At 44.0% G+C, this 16,663-nt stretch overlaps 1 protein-coding gene across 2 annotated transcripts in view; it reads left to right on the top strand.

The window, feature by feature from the left end:
* The window catches only part of CYTH1 (cytohesin 1), a 105,465-nt gene that overhangs the window by 64,148 nt on the left and 24,654 nt on the right, over positions 1 to 16,663 (top strand). For both annotated transcript variants that reach the window (XM_026455877.1, XM_023211653.1), the window contains exons 2-6: positions 7,828 to 7,910; positions 9,283 to 9,347; positions 14,640 to 14,706; positions 15,005 to 15,123; positions 15,478 to 15,558. In XM_026455877.1, the coding sequence (XP_026311662.1) occupies positions 7,828 to 7,910; positions 9,283 to 9,347; positions 14,640 to 14,706; positions 15,005 to 15,123; positions 15,478 to 15,558 (415 nt within the window). The remainder of the gene's footprint in view (positions 1 to 7,827; positions 7,911 to 9,282; positions 9,348 to 14,639; positions 14,707 to 15,004; positions 15,124 to 15,477; positions 15,559 to 16,663) is intronic.

Below are 16,663 nucleotides of genomic sequence, written 5' to 3'. Positions count from 1 at the left end.
TGTATCGTCCTCTGGCTTGGAAAGAGGGCTCTGTCCCTTTAAGACAGTCCTCCTTTGTATGCACTGGCTGGAACCCATTTCAGCTCTGGGTTTCTGCCGACTGTTAAAATCTGCAAAGCAACATTTAAATAAATAAATAAATGAAAGCTTCCCTTGTGTGGCTTTCCTATTCACAGCCAAGCACAATAGCGCCTTGTTGTTTTTGTCACTTTAATCCCCTTCATTAAATTGGAACCCTGGAAAGGAATGATGATGGGGCTGATGCTGGACCGTCCCCCTGACTGCCAGCGGACACCTTGTGGATTAACCTTTGTGGGCATGGATTCTGGGTGCCCCTCTGGCGATGGGCGAGGAGGGCGAGCGAGCGGGTGGTGTGTCGGGGCAGCTCCCCCTCTGGTTTGTCTCCATTGTGCTCAGGCTGCTGGCAGGGACAACCTGCTGCCCTCCCCAGTGGCCATTCTTTTAAAGAGCAAGGGGTTCAGCCGCCTCCCTGGCACATAAGCATGGCTGCAGCACGTGGCAGTTGGGGGAGGGAGGAGCTGTTTGTTGTGCTGCCATCTGGCCCATCTGAGCCGTTCTTTTGCAGTTTAACCCTAATGGCTACACAGGAGAGAAGCGGCGTGAAAACACGGGTTTCCCAGGGTGCGGACGGTGCTTTCGCAGAAACTCCCGGGTGTGAGGTAGAAATGGGTATTTCTGACCACTACCTTTCTTGTTCCAGCTGTGGCCTTCACAACATCCTGAAGACACCAGCCAAGATTGTAGGAATCAGTCACACCTCCAGCTCTCCAGCAGTAGTGTTGATTCTTTATGCTGCTAAATGAAATCAAGCTTTTTGTCTTTGGATGTTTTTTCTCTCTGAGGCAGCATGAGAATGAAGGGTTGAATTAAAGATTTGATGTTGCATTAAGTTTGTGCAGAGGAAAACACTTTTATTAAAATGTTAGATTTTGCCTCATCTCAGAATAAAATTCCACTAGAAAAATGAGGTCTAGATCAGCTTTTTAAAGTAAAGTTCTTAAATGATTTGTTGAGCCAGAAGGGAAGCAGCATTATGATTTAAAGTTAGTAAGTATGGAATGGAGAAGGAATTTAGCAGTCATGTGGCAAATGTCAGGAGATTGGATCAAAATAAATGTAGATAAATGTCTTATTTATTCTGGCTACAAATTGGCCAGAAGCGTTTTCTGTCTGACTCCAAGCACACAGAAGGGCTATCTTTTCTAGTGACTGTAGTTGAACATTTTTAGTCTTTTGTTTTCAAATTGTCATAGTACATATGCATATGTATTTTAAAGCAAGTATTCAGGGGCTTCTATGTCCTGTCTCTGTATTCCCAGACCCACTCCCCAAAGCAGCCACTATTCATTCACTTTTTTCTGCTTTTAGGTCTTCTGGTGAGTGCTGCAAGTTCTTAAATTGGTGATTATTTTGTCAAAATCAAAGATTATCTCCTGCCTTCCACCTGCGATGGATGAGGATGCAGTTCACACCATTCTCTTCCTTCTCTCTGTCACTGACCATTTTCAGTAGTTTATCACAATTATACTCCTGGATTTTTACCCCTGGCATGTTCACAGTGTGGGTTTCTTGTTCATGATCCTTGTCCATGCCTCTGGTCACCAGTGTTGTAGGAGGAAGCTGTGGGGACCATTTGGGACCCTGCTGCTGTCTCCACGTTGCTTCCCTCAAACACTGGTCAGCTCTTCCTTCACCTCGGAAACAGATAGCTTTGCTTCTCCAGCCCGGGTTGGTCTTTCCTGCTTTGTCTACAGGGTGATTCTGAAAGTTCACCACCAGCAATCAGCACCATGACAGGAATGTAGATACCTCCCACCCTAGAGCCAGGTGCACACTCAAAGGGAGCTGTTCCTAGCACCCCTGATGGCCCAGAGGACACCACTCAGGGGCTTGTTTCATTTCTTCTGTGACTTCCTGTAGTTTAGTCTTTCCTGTTTCCAGTCCTTTTTATTCTCTTGAGGGGAAACCGAATGATGCCTGTTGATACCACACAGTTCTCAGCTGCCTTCTCCTTCATTCTCTGGTTTCGAGTCTGATTTCATTCTCTGTGAGGGCATTCCTCTGGCAGCCCCTTGGCTTCCTGCTCTGGCCCGGTCTGATGGCTGTGTGTCCATCACAGGTGATGGCACTTGCTGTCCTCAGGCTCCTGAGTCAGTCCCGTTCCTTGACCCACATCTTGCTCCTGAAGTAGCTTCTTCAGAAGGGGTGCACAGGAGGCAAACTTTCTGATCCTTATGTATCTGAAATGAGTCTGTTTTACCCTCCTACTTGACTGAGAATTTGGGGTTCAGATAATTTTCATTTAGAATTGTGAAAGCTCCACTACACTGTCTTTAGTGTGCGGGCTCTTATTCTGACACCAGCGAGATCTTCGCTCGTGGGTGGTCTGATTAATCACTCTCCTTAACCCCCATGGAGGTTTTAGGATCGTCTTTATTCCTGGAACTTCTGAATTTTTCCTATGAGTATTTCTCTGTGGGATTTAAAAATATTTTTATTCGACTGAGTTGATTTTTTTGCTTATATTTCCAGGTTTGCTTATATTTTCAAGCCTCTTTGTTCTACAAGAATGCCCCAACTTTATCTTTTAATCCTTTGTTGACTTTTTTGATGTGTGGGACAAGAGTAGGTTTGATTTGCAAGGCTGTGTTCTTTTCCTGTAATTGTCCCTTTTCCAGAGTTCTCTGTTCTTTTAAAGGTTTTTGTTTCTTTCTTTCTTTTTTCCCCTAATGATCTCTGTTTGCTCTAGGGTGAGCTTTCTGTTCTGTCTTGTCCTTTCTCACTCCTGGCGTAGGTGTGCTTATCTCTGTAAGTGTAAGAGTGAAGCAGTAGATGTGTTAAGCGGAAGCTCTGCATGGCTGGGCCTTGTGGGCAGAGAGGCTTGGCTTCGGGGCGAGTGGGCAAGAGCCTGCTTGGGGGGTAGGGTCCTCTTAGGTCTCCGCTGTCCACGTATGGAGGCTTTACCCTAGACACCAGCTCCGCGCTTGTCTGCTCATGAGAAAGTCGGCTGTGTTCGCACACGCGTGCGCGCGTGCGTGTGTGTGTGAAATCCCTAGTGTGCTAGGCCCTGTGCTGGGTGCCACAAACAACAGTATACAAGGCATGCAGTGTCCCTGCCTTTGTGGAGTTTTTATTCTAGAAGATATTAGCACTTAGCACTGTTTCTTTCCTTTCTCTGTTCTGGAAATTTGTTGAAATCTCTTCTGATGGCCCTTCTCTGTGTACTCTTTGATACTGTAGGTTTATGGATTTTTTTTATTCCTTTACTTTTTTTTTTTTTAATTTTTTTATTTTTTTGAGATGGAGTCCTGCTCTGTTGCCCAGGCTGGAGTGCAGTGTTGCCATCTTGGCTCACTGCAATCTCCGCCTCCCGAGTTCAAGCAATTCTTCTGCCTCAGCCTCCCAAGTACCTGGGATTACAGGTACGCACCACCATGTCCAGCTAATTTTTGTATTAGTAGAGACGGGATTTCACCTTGTTGGTCAGGCTGGTCTCGAACTCCTGACCTCAGGTGATCCACCCTTCTCAGCCTCCTAAAGTGCTCGGGATTGCAAGCGTGGGCCACCGCGCCTGGCCTATTCCTTTACTATTTTAAAATATCTTGGAAGACAGAGTACTAGAAGGACTTTTTGCATTTATAATACAGAAGCTAGATTGTGTTCTTCTGGAAAACTTGTCATGTGTGAATATTAAACCCAGAAAGGTCGAGTGCTCAGATTCTGAAAAGAAAGCAACGATTAAGAGTTTCCAGTTTAGAATGATAAAAGTTGTCTTCTCAGGGTATATAGCAGTCCTGAGAGAGGAATTTTTTTATACAATTTCTCTGTTTTTCATCAGCCTCATTATATGGACCCTGGATTTAGTCTTCCTTCTGTTGGATAGAGATATATTGATGATCTGGTTAAGCCAGCTCTGTAGCTTCAAAATCAAATCCCAATTATTGAGTCTCTTGTGGAGCAGCTGTTTTTAAAAAATGAACGTTGCCTTGATTTCAAAACCATGTTATATTGGAATGAATGTGTATCTTCTAGAACCTGAGGAAATTAATTTCTTAAAGGGGTCTTCTACTTGGACTGGAAATTTTTCTGGTCTGTGAAGCACAGAACAATTGAAATGAACTGCTTTAAGCATGCTTTTCTCTAGAATGGTGTACGTATCCGTAGAGTTGATGTTGTTTTTCAAAAACGGCTTTTGCTTTAACCAGAGCTCACTTATTTGTCTAGCTTTTTTCCTGAAGCAGCCATTTTAATAATTTTTTTTTTTAATGTTGGGAGAACTGTTCAGCCTGGGAAGAAGTGTGTGGGGTGGTGGGTTTGGGGGGGCGGTGCAGAGTTGGAATCCGTATAATGCTGATGGATTGCTGAGCTGAAAGCCTGGGTCTTGTCACAGAAATGGGACTGGAGTGCAGGTGTGTAGGTGATCTTATTTAAGGCTCCATCCTCCAGTACACACACCTGAGTGATCACCCTTGAGTTCTCAAGGACGCAATGTAAAGCCCACTCTTGTCAAGGTGACCTGAGTTGGATTTAGTTGGTCTGTTGGGATCTTGAGAGTGGTTGTCTCTTCCAGCCTCTAAAGGAAGAGTGTTTTTCAAACCACAGGACTCAGTATATTAGGTAATTATACAATTACCTAATTGATTATGGAATAATTTTTTTAAATTTTTTTTTTTTTTTTTTTTGAGACAGAGTCTCGCTCTGTCGCCCAGGCTGGAGCGCAGTGGCTGGATCTCAGCTCACTGCAAGCTCCACCTCCCGGGTTCACGCCATTCTCCTGCCTCAGCCTCCTGAGTAGCTGGGACTACAGGCGCCCGCCACCTTGCCTGGCTAGTTTTTTGTATTTTTTAGTAGGCAGGGATTCCCTGTGTTATGCAAGATTGGACCGGACTCCTGAACTCAAGGAGCGCAGGTCTCGGCGTTCCCCGTAGCCGGAAATACAGGCTTGAGCCACTATGCCCGGCCAATTTTTTTAAATTTTTAATCATTATTTTTTTGGAGACAGAGTTTTGCTCTTGTTGCCTAGGCTGGAGTGCAGTGGCATGATCTTGGCTCACCGCAACCTTCACCTCCCGGCTTCAAGCGATTCTTCTGCCTCAGCCTCCCGAGTAGCTGGGATTACAGGTGTTCACCACCACGCCTGGCTAGTTTTTTGTATTTTTGGTAGAGATGGGATTTCACCATGTTGGCCAGGCAGGTCTCGAACTCCTTACCTCAGGTAATCCACCCACCTCAGCCTCCCAAAGTGTTGGGATTACAGTTGTGAACTACCACACGCAGCCATAAAATCAGTTTAGTGGACTAAGCTGCTGTTAAGAAAGCTCACAGTGAAATAACAGAAAATATCAATGCATTTCACATGGTGAGGTATTATTTTTGATACTTTTATGTATGGTGGAGATTGGATCATGAGACAAAATGCATTTCTTTTCTTTTTCTTTTCTCTCTCTGTTTTTTTTTTTTTTTACCAGGTCTGGCTCTGTTGCGCAGGCTGGAGTGCAGTGGTGCCATCTTGGCTCACCGCAACTTCTGCACCCCAGGCTCAAGCAATCCTACCTCAGCCCCCCCGAGTAGCTGGAACTGTAGGCGCATGCCACCATGCCCAGCTAATTTTTGTGTTTTTTAAGTAAAGACAGGGTTTCACCGTGTTGCCCGGGCTGGTCTCAAACTCCTGGGCTCAAGCAGTCTGCCCGCTTTGGCCTCCCAAAGTGCTGGGATTACAGGCGTGAGCCACCAGGCCTGGACTAAAATGCATTTCTTATTTTGGATTTGGAGATGTTTAAAAAACACACTTTTTTAGAGAAGGACGGGGAAAAACTAGGTTAAAAAAAAAAAAAAGGAAAAGTTTGGCTTTTCTAATGTAGCTAATTAACCCACTCTGTAGGCTTCACTGTAGTCTATTGCTTCTACCTTCTTGTTGTGATTTGTATGAAATATTTGGGGAAAGTAACTGTTCTCTGAATGTGGTAGATTAAGTTTTAATGCCACGGGCAGAAGGAAGTTATGTGTAACCTAACTATGCTCTCAAGTAGAGATGTTATTCCAACTCTGTGCTGTCTAGAAATATAACATGAGCCATAGATGCACATTTATTTCATAGTAGTTCCTTTGAGATCAATTGAAGTAATACATTTTATTAAGTTATATCAATGTGCAATCAATATAAAATATTAAAAAGTAATTTTCTTTTGTTTTTATAGAAAGTTTGGTGGGTGTGTGTGGGGGTGTGTGTGTGTGTGTGTGTATATGTGTATATATATTTTCTTTTTTTTTTTTTTTTGAGATAGAGTCTTGCACTGTTGCCCAGGCTGGAGTGCAGTGGTGCGATCTCAGCTCACTGCAAGCTCCACCTCCCGGGTTCATGCCGTTCTCCTGCCTCAGCCTCCCGAGTAGCTGGGACTACAGGCACCCGCCACCACACCCGAGTAATTTTTTGTATTTTTGCTAGAGACGGGGTTTCACCATGTTAGCCAGGATGGTCTTGATCTCCTGACCTCGTGATCCGCCCATCTCGGCCTCCCAAAGTGCTGGGATTCCAGGCGTGAGCCACCACACCCGGCCTCAGTGTATATTTTATACATACTGCACATCTCAAACTGGGTGGTCACATTTCAAGTTAATGTCACTTGGGGCTCCTGGCCACCATATTGTACAGCGCAGCTCAGGCTCACATAGGCACCCACTGAGGATAGAAGGACACTCACACCACCCCTACCCTTGGGAGTGTGGGTGCCCTTTGCTGTGCCACGGAGGGAACAAGAGCTGAGCTTCTGCTCAGCACCAGGCAGGGTTTGAGGCACCTTAATTTACTCTACATCATCCTTATCAAGTGGGTGATGGTGGGGCCACTTTATTGATGATGAAGTGTGGCCCAAATAGGTTACATAACTTGTCTGAAGTGACCTAATTTGATATTTGGTAGATTGGAGCTAGGATTTGAACCTGGTTTGCTTGATTCTAATGCTTGTTCTTCTCATTGGCCCACATAGCTTCCACAGTATGCTTGAAGGGTCATTTTAGAGGGTGTCTGTCCAAATCTCCTGTTTGTGTAGGTGGGGGAGATTGAGCCATTGGAGGATTGCAGAAGTATTTTGTGGTAAGAGCTGTGATCCGGGAATTAAGTAACCTTGTTCTGATGATAAGAGCACATTGTAAAACATCCAAACAATGAAGAAAGGTATGAAGCAGAAAGAGGAAGTCCCATAATCCCTGTTCCCAGAGTTAAGCACTAATTTTAGGTATATATTCTAGACGTCTTTTAGTTCTCAGTGTATACATAGTCTCTTTCTCCAGACCCCTTCCAGAGATGGCACCAAATTGTTCGTACATGTTGCTTTGCCTCTTGCCTCCCCCCCACCTCAGGGGTCATGGGCATCCTTCCATGCTGGAGCTCAGCTCAGTGAGGCGGCGCTGCTCTGTTTTTGACCATGAGGGAGCTGAGGCCTAGAGAGATTAAATGTCAGCCTGAAGTCTCCCAGCTGGAAGGGATGAAAATGGCCAGGCACTCAGCTAATACTCATCCTTTTTCATTCATAGCCAACCTAGTTTAACCTTCAGTAGTCTCTCCTCTCTTGTTTTTCCTTCCAAGAGTTCCTTTCTTAGAGCTTTTCTGTGTGATTTAAGGGCCTTCCTTTCTTTAGAAAATCTGATAAGAATTGGAGCCATAACTATTTCTGTCACTCAGTCTGGCTTCTGAAACTGGCTTCTAGTTTCTTTCTTGGTATCTTTCTCCTTTCGTGGCCTCTGGATCTTCCTTGATTTTTGGCGAGATAAAAGCTTTCTTAGTAACACTGCCCCCCATTTTTGTAGTTCCCAGTGACCTGACCGCAGAGGAGCGTCAAGAACTGGAGAACATCCGACGAAGAAAACAGGAGCTGCTGGCTGACATTCAGGTAGGAGAGTGGCATGGTGGTTTCACCAACCTAAGAACTGCAGTGACAGTCCCATTTGTATAAAAGGGTATCCTTTGCAGAGTGTCTCCTCAGGACACTTTTGACCTGCCCTCACTACAGCTCTGCACAAAGTGTAGGTGTTGATAATCACCTTTCCTCTACAGCTGAGGAGATGGAGTGTCAGAGAGCTTGAGTGGCTTGTCCAGGTTCACCCAGCTGGTCAGTTGTCAGAGCTGGAGACACCCTGCAGGACTCCTGTCTCCTGCGTAGTCCTCTCTGCTGTGTTTGCCCTTGTGGAGCAGAGTGGATGAGGAGAGGCAATGAGAACATGGGCTTCAGGCGAAGCTCAGCCCACACCCCAGCCCTGGCTCTGCCGCTTACTAGCTGAAAGATTTGAGACAAGAGAGTTCTGGTTCATTGAACTTCAGTTTCTTCATCTGTCAGATCATGAAAACACCTACTACACACTTGTAAGGACTTAGCATAAAAGACAGCAAATTTCTGGTCCCTATAGGTGTACTTAGTGATAGCAATTTTACTATTTTTCCAAGTTCCTTTCCGTAACTATGAATCTTTGTAGGAAATAAGTCTACAAGCCAATAGTTGGATTATTTTCACCCTAAGGCAGTAAATGTTATTCTTTTAGAATTCTTTGTAAAACATTAGGAGTGGGGTTGAGGGAATCCTGTTGCCCAAAGAAGCAAAATGAGGAAAGACTTGACTTGCTCTGGGGTTAAGTATATTTTGATAGTTCTCCCTGATCGTTTGACTCCTGTTTCACTGGTAGATCCTGAGAAAGATGAGCAGCTCTCCACTGAAGCCCCGCTTCCACGTGAGAGCCCATGCATTCTGACCAAGGGTGTGCTGGAATGAGGAGGGTGGGTGTGGATGCAATCGATTTGATCAGACATTCCCTTTGCCAGCCACTTGGGGGCAGTGTTGCCCTGGCACAGCTACTGCTGGCTCTGCAGCCTGGGATTTGGGTAGGAGATTTTGTCCTCTGAATTTTCTGGCACACTTGTATTTAGTTAGCTGCAGATTTGTTCTGAAAGATTGTGATGAGGCAACCAGTTTTTTTTACATAGCATATATTCTTATAAACTTTCCTAGACCGTAAACTCTTTGAGGTCAGAGGCTGTATCCTTTTCTACCTTGGTATTTTCTGGAATGCTTACTATTTGGTAGGCACTCAATAAATATTTCTGAAACAGATGAATTTTCCTAATTTACTTTTTTGTATTTTTGTGGTATTTTGTTTCATTTTGCTTTATTTTGTTTTGTCTTTGGTTGGAGGGAGTTATGTGAGATTTTAGAAGTTTTAATTTGATCTGCATTTCCCTTTCCTGCTAATTCTGGACTGCCTGTTTTACAGAGGCTGAAGGATGAGATAGCAGAAGTAGCTAATGAAATTGAAAACCTGGGATCCACAGAGGAAAGGTGAGTCTGCCCTGCTGCTGGGTGACTTTTGTGGTTGTAGTTTCTTAAGCACCCAGGCCTTAATTACGCTTACGTGGTATATTGAAGGAAAAAGTCAGCTTTGTGTCTTTCTAGTTCTAGCAAGCACATATACACACATCATTTCTGCCTTTCATCCTTCACTGCAAGGCCTTCTGAACATAGGAGGTTCTTCCATTGTTGAAAAATTGAACTGGAGGCCGGGCGCCGTGGCTCACAGCTGTAATCCCAGCACTTTGGGAGGCCGAGGCGGGCAGATCATGAGGTCAAGAGATTGAGACCATGCTGGCCAACATGGTGAAGCCTTGTCTCTACTACAAAACAAAAATTAGCTGGGCGTGGTGGTGTGAGCCTGTAGTCCCAGCTACTTGGGAGGCTGAGGCAGGAGAATCGCTTGAACCTGGGAGGCGGAGGTTGCAGTGAGCTGAGATCACACCACTGCACTCCAGCCTGGCAACAGAGCGAGACTCCGTCTCAAAAAAAAAAAAAAAAAAAAAAAAAAAAATTGAACTAGAGAACGTCAAAGGCCCCAGAAAGCCTTAAACTGCTCCTGAATTTTTATGTGAAGTACTCCCCTCTGTTGTCCACTCTGTGTGTGCATTTTAAAGTGTCTGTTTTTCCTTTGTGTAAAGGAAAAGCTTAATGAATGCTGCTGATACAATTTCTAAGGGCTGGAGTGCCCAGTCATGTCTGAGTATAATTACAAGCTTATTTGTACCTTCCTAATGCTTAAGGGAAGAAAATGTAGAAATGCAATTATAGTATAAAAGGACAAGGACTCTTTGCTTTTTTTTCTTTTATTTACATGAAATGTTAGTGACTTTGAGAGTCTAGTTTTGAATGGGGTTCCCAGACCGTTTTCTGTCTGCTTAAGGCAATAAATGGGCTGTTTCCAATTCACTACATGTCTGTATTTTTCTAAGCCTAAGTCTTCCTGTCTGGCTTCATAGGGCTGTTTGATTTGTTTTAGACTCCTGTGGGCAGTGCCATCAAGGTGTAATGAGGCTGAGTACTCCACAGAAGGTGGCCAGCTCATCATGGCCAGTCTCTGTATTGTCCATTTGGTATTTTGGATTAGTTTCCCCTCTTTCCATGTTAAATACTTGTAGCTTAGATGAAATAGATACGTTGGAGCTCATAAAAATTTAAAGCTTCTACTTTTATAAAAGATAAAACTATGAAAAGAAATGAACAGGCAACAGATTAGAAGTAAATATTTGCAACAAATATATCTGAAAAGGGACTCGTATCTAGAATATGTGATAGAAAGACAGCCCAAATTAAAAAATGGGCAAAAATCTTGGACACTTGAAGCCTTATATATAGTTGACACATGAAAAATGCTTAACATCATTAGTTGTAAGGGGGTGCAATTAAAACCACCATGAAATGGTATTTCATATCCACTAGGATGGCTAGAATTAAAAAGATGGATGGCACCTCATGTTGGCGAGTGCTAGCGAGAATCAAATGGTGTAACCATTTGGGGAAGAAGTTTGGCAGTTTCATCAGCAATTCAACTCCTAGTTACTCAAGAGAAATGAAAACATGTCCATACAAAGACTTGTACTAGAATATCTATAGCATTCTTATATAAAATAACCAAAAGCTGGAAATAGCCTGAATGCCTGCCAGCAGGTGACTGGATAAACAGGTCGAGGTAATAGACTATTACTCAGCAGTGTGAAGGAATGAACTGCTAGCGTGCAGCAGCACAGATAAATCTCACAAACATTGTGATGAGTAAAAAACTGTGGGCACCCCGTGCTTCCATGCATGAGCGTCTAAAACACACAAACTAAGCTGTGCTGGCAGAAATCATAGCAGTGGCTGTCTCCGAGGTGGTTACTGGGGTAGGGTGGGGTGGGGTTGACTAGGAAGGGCCATAGGGAACTTACAGGGATGACGGGAATATTCTGTGTTAATCTGAGTGGTGCTTCAAGGGTATACACACTCATCAAAACAAATTGAACTGTACACTTAAGATGCGTGCATTTTGTTAAATGTAAATTTTACCTCGATCTTAAAAATGTAAAAAAATGGCTTTTTTCTGGTTATAAAGGTAATACACCTTTATTGCAGAAAATTGGTAAAACATAAAAAAGTATAAAAACCAAATTTCTCATAAACACTTATCCCAGAGATAATCAGGCTTCATATTTTGGTATGTTTCCTTTCTGTATATTCTGGTGTCCGCACACACATATTCAGAATTCAGTGTGCGCTTTGTTTTTTTCTCTTGATTAATCTCTGTCAGTTACCATAGAACAGCAAGGAAATGCAGACACCAGGAATGTGAGTGCATTCGAAGTACTCAGCCAGTGAATTTGGGAAGACTTGTAATTCATGAACTGCATCTGAAGTTGTGAGTCAGGGAGTGGTTGTTAGGTTATTACTGTTTTTTAATCTGGAACTTAAAATGGTTTTCCAGTATCGAAAGCACCAAGCGGGAAGTGGTTCTGCAGATCCCCGAGGACCCATCCATATGGGTACTCAGGCTCACCCTGCATTTGTTTCTCAAGCAGGCATTACCTTTGCTCAGACTTTCCCATAGGAGAGAATTCATGTTTCTTATCAACGACCTGATGCCAGCATTATGTAGAAATTATCCTAAATACTATTTAATCAAGCAAACATAATATGCTCATGTAGTACAAGATTTCACTTTCTGAAATGTATACGCATCAGTTAACTAAGGCGATCAGTAGCAGTAACAGCTGTTTTGCTTTGGACACCTTACTGGGGTGTCAGACCTGTGTAGACTGGGGAAGGCCCCTTAGAGAGGTAGCAGCCTAGGGTCTGGAGCTACAGGGGCTCCAAGTGGAGCAGATGGAGAAGTGAGCTGGCTAGCTAGTGAAATGAGGGTGCCATCTCTGGTATGTGTCCCGGGCAGTCATGTGGCACAGATTGTGGCTGGCAGAGATCTGGGAGCGTGCGTTCTGGTGGCTGCAGGAAAGCCTTTGGTGAAGGACCGGACTGAGGCCCAGGAAGTTGAGTATTCCCAGTAGTTTCACTCCTCGCTTCTGTGGGCACCTCTGACGTTGCCTCGCTACTTACACTGGAAACCATGAAACAGGCCTTTGCTTGTGGTATTTGTTTGGAAATACTGATCAAAGTAATCTTACTGGATTTAGAGAAAAATGATTAGATGGTCATTTTAGTTAAATAGGAATTTCTAGATATCTGGTCATAACCCTTAATTCTGGCTGAAATTAAATGGTGTTTCCCCTGTGACTTGGTTTCTTAAAGCAGCTGTTCACAGGGGATCCCAGATTATCTTATACCTAGAAGTTCTGATACTACTCACAGTTTTCAGGTGTTCCTTTCAAAAGGTCAAAACAGGCTGGATGTGATGGCTCACGCCTATAATACCAGCATTTTGGGAGGCTAAGGTGGGAAGACTGCTTGAGGCCAGGAGTTTAAGACCAGCCTGGGCCACATAGGAAGACCCTGTCTCTACAAAATGTTTTAAGAAGTAGCCAGTTGTGGTGGCACCTGCCTGTAGTCTACTCACTCAGGAGGCTGGGGCCTGAGGATCACTTGAGCTCAGGAGTTAAAGGTTGCAGTGAGCCACAGTCTCACCACTGTACTCCAGCCTGGGCGACACAGCAAGACCCTACCTGGAACAAAAACAATAAATAATGCCAACTCTCAAAACACATAGGAAGATGTTCTTCCTCCATGGATTTAGCTAGAGAATACCTGTATTCTTCAAGGCAATAACATGTTATGATTTTGTTTCTGGGCAACTCTTTTGCTCTCAGAGATTATAAAATTACTATTGACATTGATGGCAGTGGTTCTTAAATTTGGGTGCACACCAGAATTACTGCAGAAGGTTTTAAAAATTCAAATTCCTAGGTTCTGCCCCTTGTACTTTGAGTGACTCAGCCAGTCCAGAGCCTTGCTACTCAGACTCCACACATGGGATCATGTTAAACGTACAGAAGCACAGGCCGCTTCTCAGACATGGAATCTGTTTTGATGAGGCCCCAGGTGGTGCGTATGTATAAACGAGCGGAGCGTCTTCATATCAGACATGCTCCCAAGGCTGCTAGTTGGTGGATCAGACTGTGAGAAGCATGGTCTGGGAATCTGCATTTTTCATTCTGGTACAGTCAAGAAAACTGCCTATTATTTAGCAGCTTCTTAAGAAGTTAAATATAGATGTACCATATGACCCAGCAGTGTCCGGCCCTGGATATCTCCCCAGGGGAAATGAAAACATGTTTCCACACAAAGACCTGTACACAAATGCTGCTAGCAGCCTTCTGCATAATCGTCCCAAACTGCAAACAGCCTAAGTGTCCATCATCTGGTGAATGGATAAACAGATGTGGTTTATCCGTACCGTGGAAGATGACGCAGCAGCAAGAAAGCATGTTGTACTGGCCCACACTCCAGCACGATGACCTTGACAGCATTATGCTAATAAAAGAAGCCAGATCTGAAAATCCACATATTTTATGACTCTGTTTGTATGCTATGTCCAGAATAGGCAGATCTATGGAGACAGAAAATAGATTAATAGTTGCCTGGGGATGGAGGCAGAAGTGAAGATTAACTGTAAAAAGATGTGAGAAATTCCATAGGGGGGATGAAAATGTTCTAAAACTGGACTATGGTGATGTTACACAACTTAGTATACTAAAAATTCAAATATGTACCTACAGTAGGAATATCATAAGTAAATTATACCCTGATAAAGTTTTTTTAAAAATCATATTAAAAAAGAAAACTGGCCGGGTACAGCGGCTCGTGCCTGTAATTCTAGCACTTTGGGAGGCCGAGGCGGGCGGATCGCTTAAGCCCAAGAGTTCAAGACCAGCCTGGGCAGCACAGTGAGACTCTGTCTCCACCAAAAATAAATAAATAAATAAATAACAGGGCATGGTGGCATGCGCCTGTGGTCCCAGCTACTTGGAAGGCTGAGGTGGAAGGATCACTTGAGCCCAGGAGGCAGAGGTCGCAATGAGCCGAGGTAGCGCCACTGCACTTCAGCCTTCGGACAGAGAGAGACCCTGTCTCAAAAAAAAAAAAAGAAAGAAAGAAAACCTCTGATCCAGGGTAGAAGGAGCACATGAGCTTGGAGCCAGGTTCAGGCTTCAGGTTCAGTTGGCCTTCCATAGTTCCACCAGATTATGCCTGTTGCTTTCCTGCATAGATCTTTCAAAAATCTGTGTACATCAGTGGACGCATGTGGAAACGATACTAGTCTTTCCAGCCTTTCCAATGGCCTGAAGTACTAAAATGGCTGTGATGGTTGTTTTACAGGAAAAACATGCAGAGGAACAAACAGGTAGCCATGGGCAGGAAAAAATTTAATATGGACCCTAAAAAGGTAAGTGAGAAAGAAGCGGGAAGTGGTCCATATTAGATGGGGTTTTTTGTATAGTGCTCAGATAGACCCTAAAAACGTTTCTTTCCAAATGTTACAGTTCATGTTGCCGTGTTGTAGAGCACACATTATGCGCTAAGCCCTTGTTCCTAAACTGTGACCCTCCGGCTTGTTAGGTCAGCTAGCAACTATTTATTAAATATTGCAGTGCACCCGCACCCATTTCTTCCTGTGCCCTTTCCTCTTCTTTCTAGCTGTTTCTCAGCAAAGCATCATTGGCGTCTTCATTGTCTTTTTCTAGGGGATCCAGTTCTTGATAGAGAACGGCCTGCTGAAGAACACTTGTGAAGACATCGCCCAGTTCTTATACAAAGGCGAAGGGCTCAACAAGACGGCCATCGGAGACTACCTGGGGGAGAGGCAAGGCCGCGGGGACGTGCGCGTGCTAGGGAAGGCTGTTCAGGAATGACACCAAGAAACAAACTCAAATACGCTTTAGGTTCTTGGAGGGGTTTTTGCCTTAAAGCATCTGTAGCCACACTGGTGTTGAGGGGAGGCTTTTCTGGGGAATAGTGGTGGGTCTGTCTGGGAGTCACGGGGACATCGAGCTTGTAGCCAGTCAGCAGAGCTAGCCAGTCTTCTTGCTGGCAGTGTGCGTGAGTAGCTGTCTGGACAGCCACAGGACGGAGCGTGGGAGACATGGCCTGGCTGGAGATGCTCAGTGTCAGTGTCTGACTCCTGCTTTCTCTCCCATTTTTTGTCTTTTCTCGATAGAGATGAGTTTAATATCCAGGTTCTTCATGCATTTGTGGAGCTGCACGAGTTCACTGATCTTAATCTCGTCCAGGCACTACGGTGAGTATTCTTGAGGTGAGCCACTTTGGAAGGAGTGGGAGGCCAGCCTTTGATCATGAGTCTGTTCTGGGTGCCATTTTATTGGAATTATATCTTTGGGTATGATTTTGAATATTTTGGAGGGAAGAAATCTGTTGGTCTCTGACTGGAAATGACTGGATGGTCAAGGGGAATTCAGTTCTGTTACGTTCCAGAGGCAAATTCTGTAACACTCTTCCTTGAGTCTTACATTTGAGGTTTTAGAAATTGATGAATACTTAAATTTTAAAATTTTTCCGTTTAGAAAATCCCTTAATTTCCTGCCCTGGAATAAGTAGTTATGCATTTCATTTTGGAAAGAAAAACAGTAAACCTTAATTTTTTATTAAATTTGTTACCTTGTGCCTTTTAAGAAACTGTCATTCTGTATTTTCACTGCTGTAGGTGTAAATAATGACTTCATCTTTTGTGCTATCATTTAGCTGGATGGAAGTAATCCACAATTAAACCTGTCAGCTGTGGGTCTTTCTTTGACTTAAAGGGATCAATTGTTAATGCTTTGATAAGATAGTCTTCTCTTTTTCTGTCACCCATCTTGTTTTCCGGAAATAGGGTTTGTTTAAAATGAGCATTATCTATGTTTCAGTCTTGTAGATTATTCTGAGGAGGGAAACCACTCCTCAGTAGGAATGGTTTCCCTCCTAATTTTTCACTTTTTCCTAAGAAAAATTTTACTTTTGATTAAAATAACAGTGGTGTGGATGGCAACTTTGCATCTGTTCAGAGTTATAGGAACAGAAGGCTGAAGCCCAGCAGGGCTCCCTTTGCACTTTGATGTTAAAAAATCATTGTCCGTGGCCAGGCGTGGTGGCTCACGCCTGTACTCCCAGCATTTTGGGAGGCTGAACTCACTTGAGGCCAGGAGTTCAAGACCAGCCTGGCCAGCATGGTGAAACCCTGTTTCTACTAAAAATACAAAAAATTAGCCGGGCGTGGCGGCGGGCGCCTGTAGTCCCAGCTACTTGGGAGGCTGAGGCAGGAGATTGCTTGAATCCGGCAGGCGGAGGTTGCAGTGAGCCGAGATCATGCCACTGCACTCCAGCCTGGGTGACAGAGTGAGACTCTA

This window comes from Piliocolobus tephrosceles, chromosome 16, assembly GCF_002776525.5.
Source record: "Piliocolobus tephrosceles isolate RC106 chromosome 16, ASM277652v3, whole genome shotgun sequence".
In the NCBI taxonomy this organism is placed as follows: domain Eukaryota; kingdom Metazoa; phylum Chordata; class Mammalia; order Primates; family Cercopithecidae; genus Piliocolobus; species Piliocolobus tephrosceles.
Note: the sequence above shows the minus strand (reverse complement) of the source record. Positions and strands in the feature narration are given on the sequence as shown.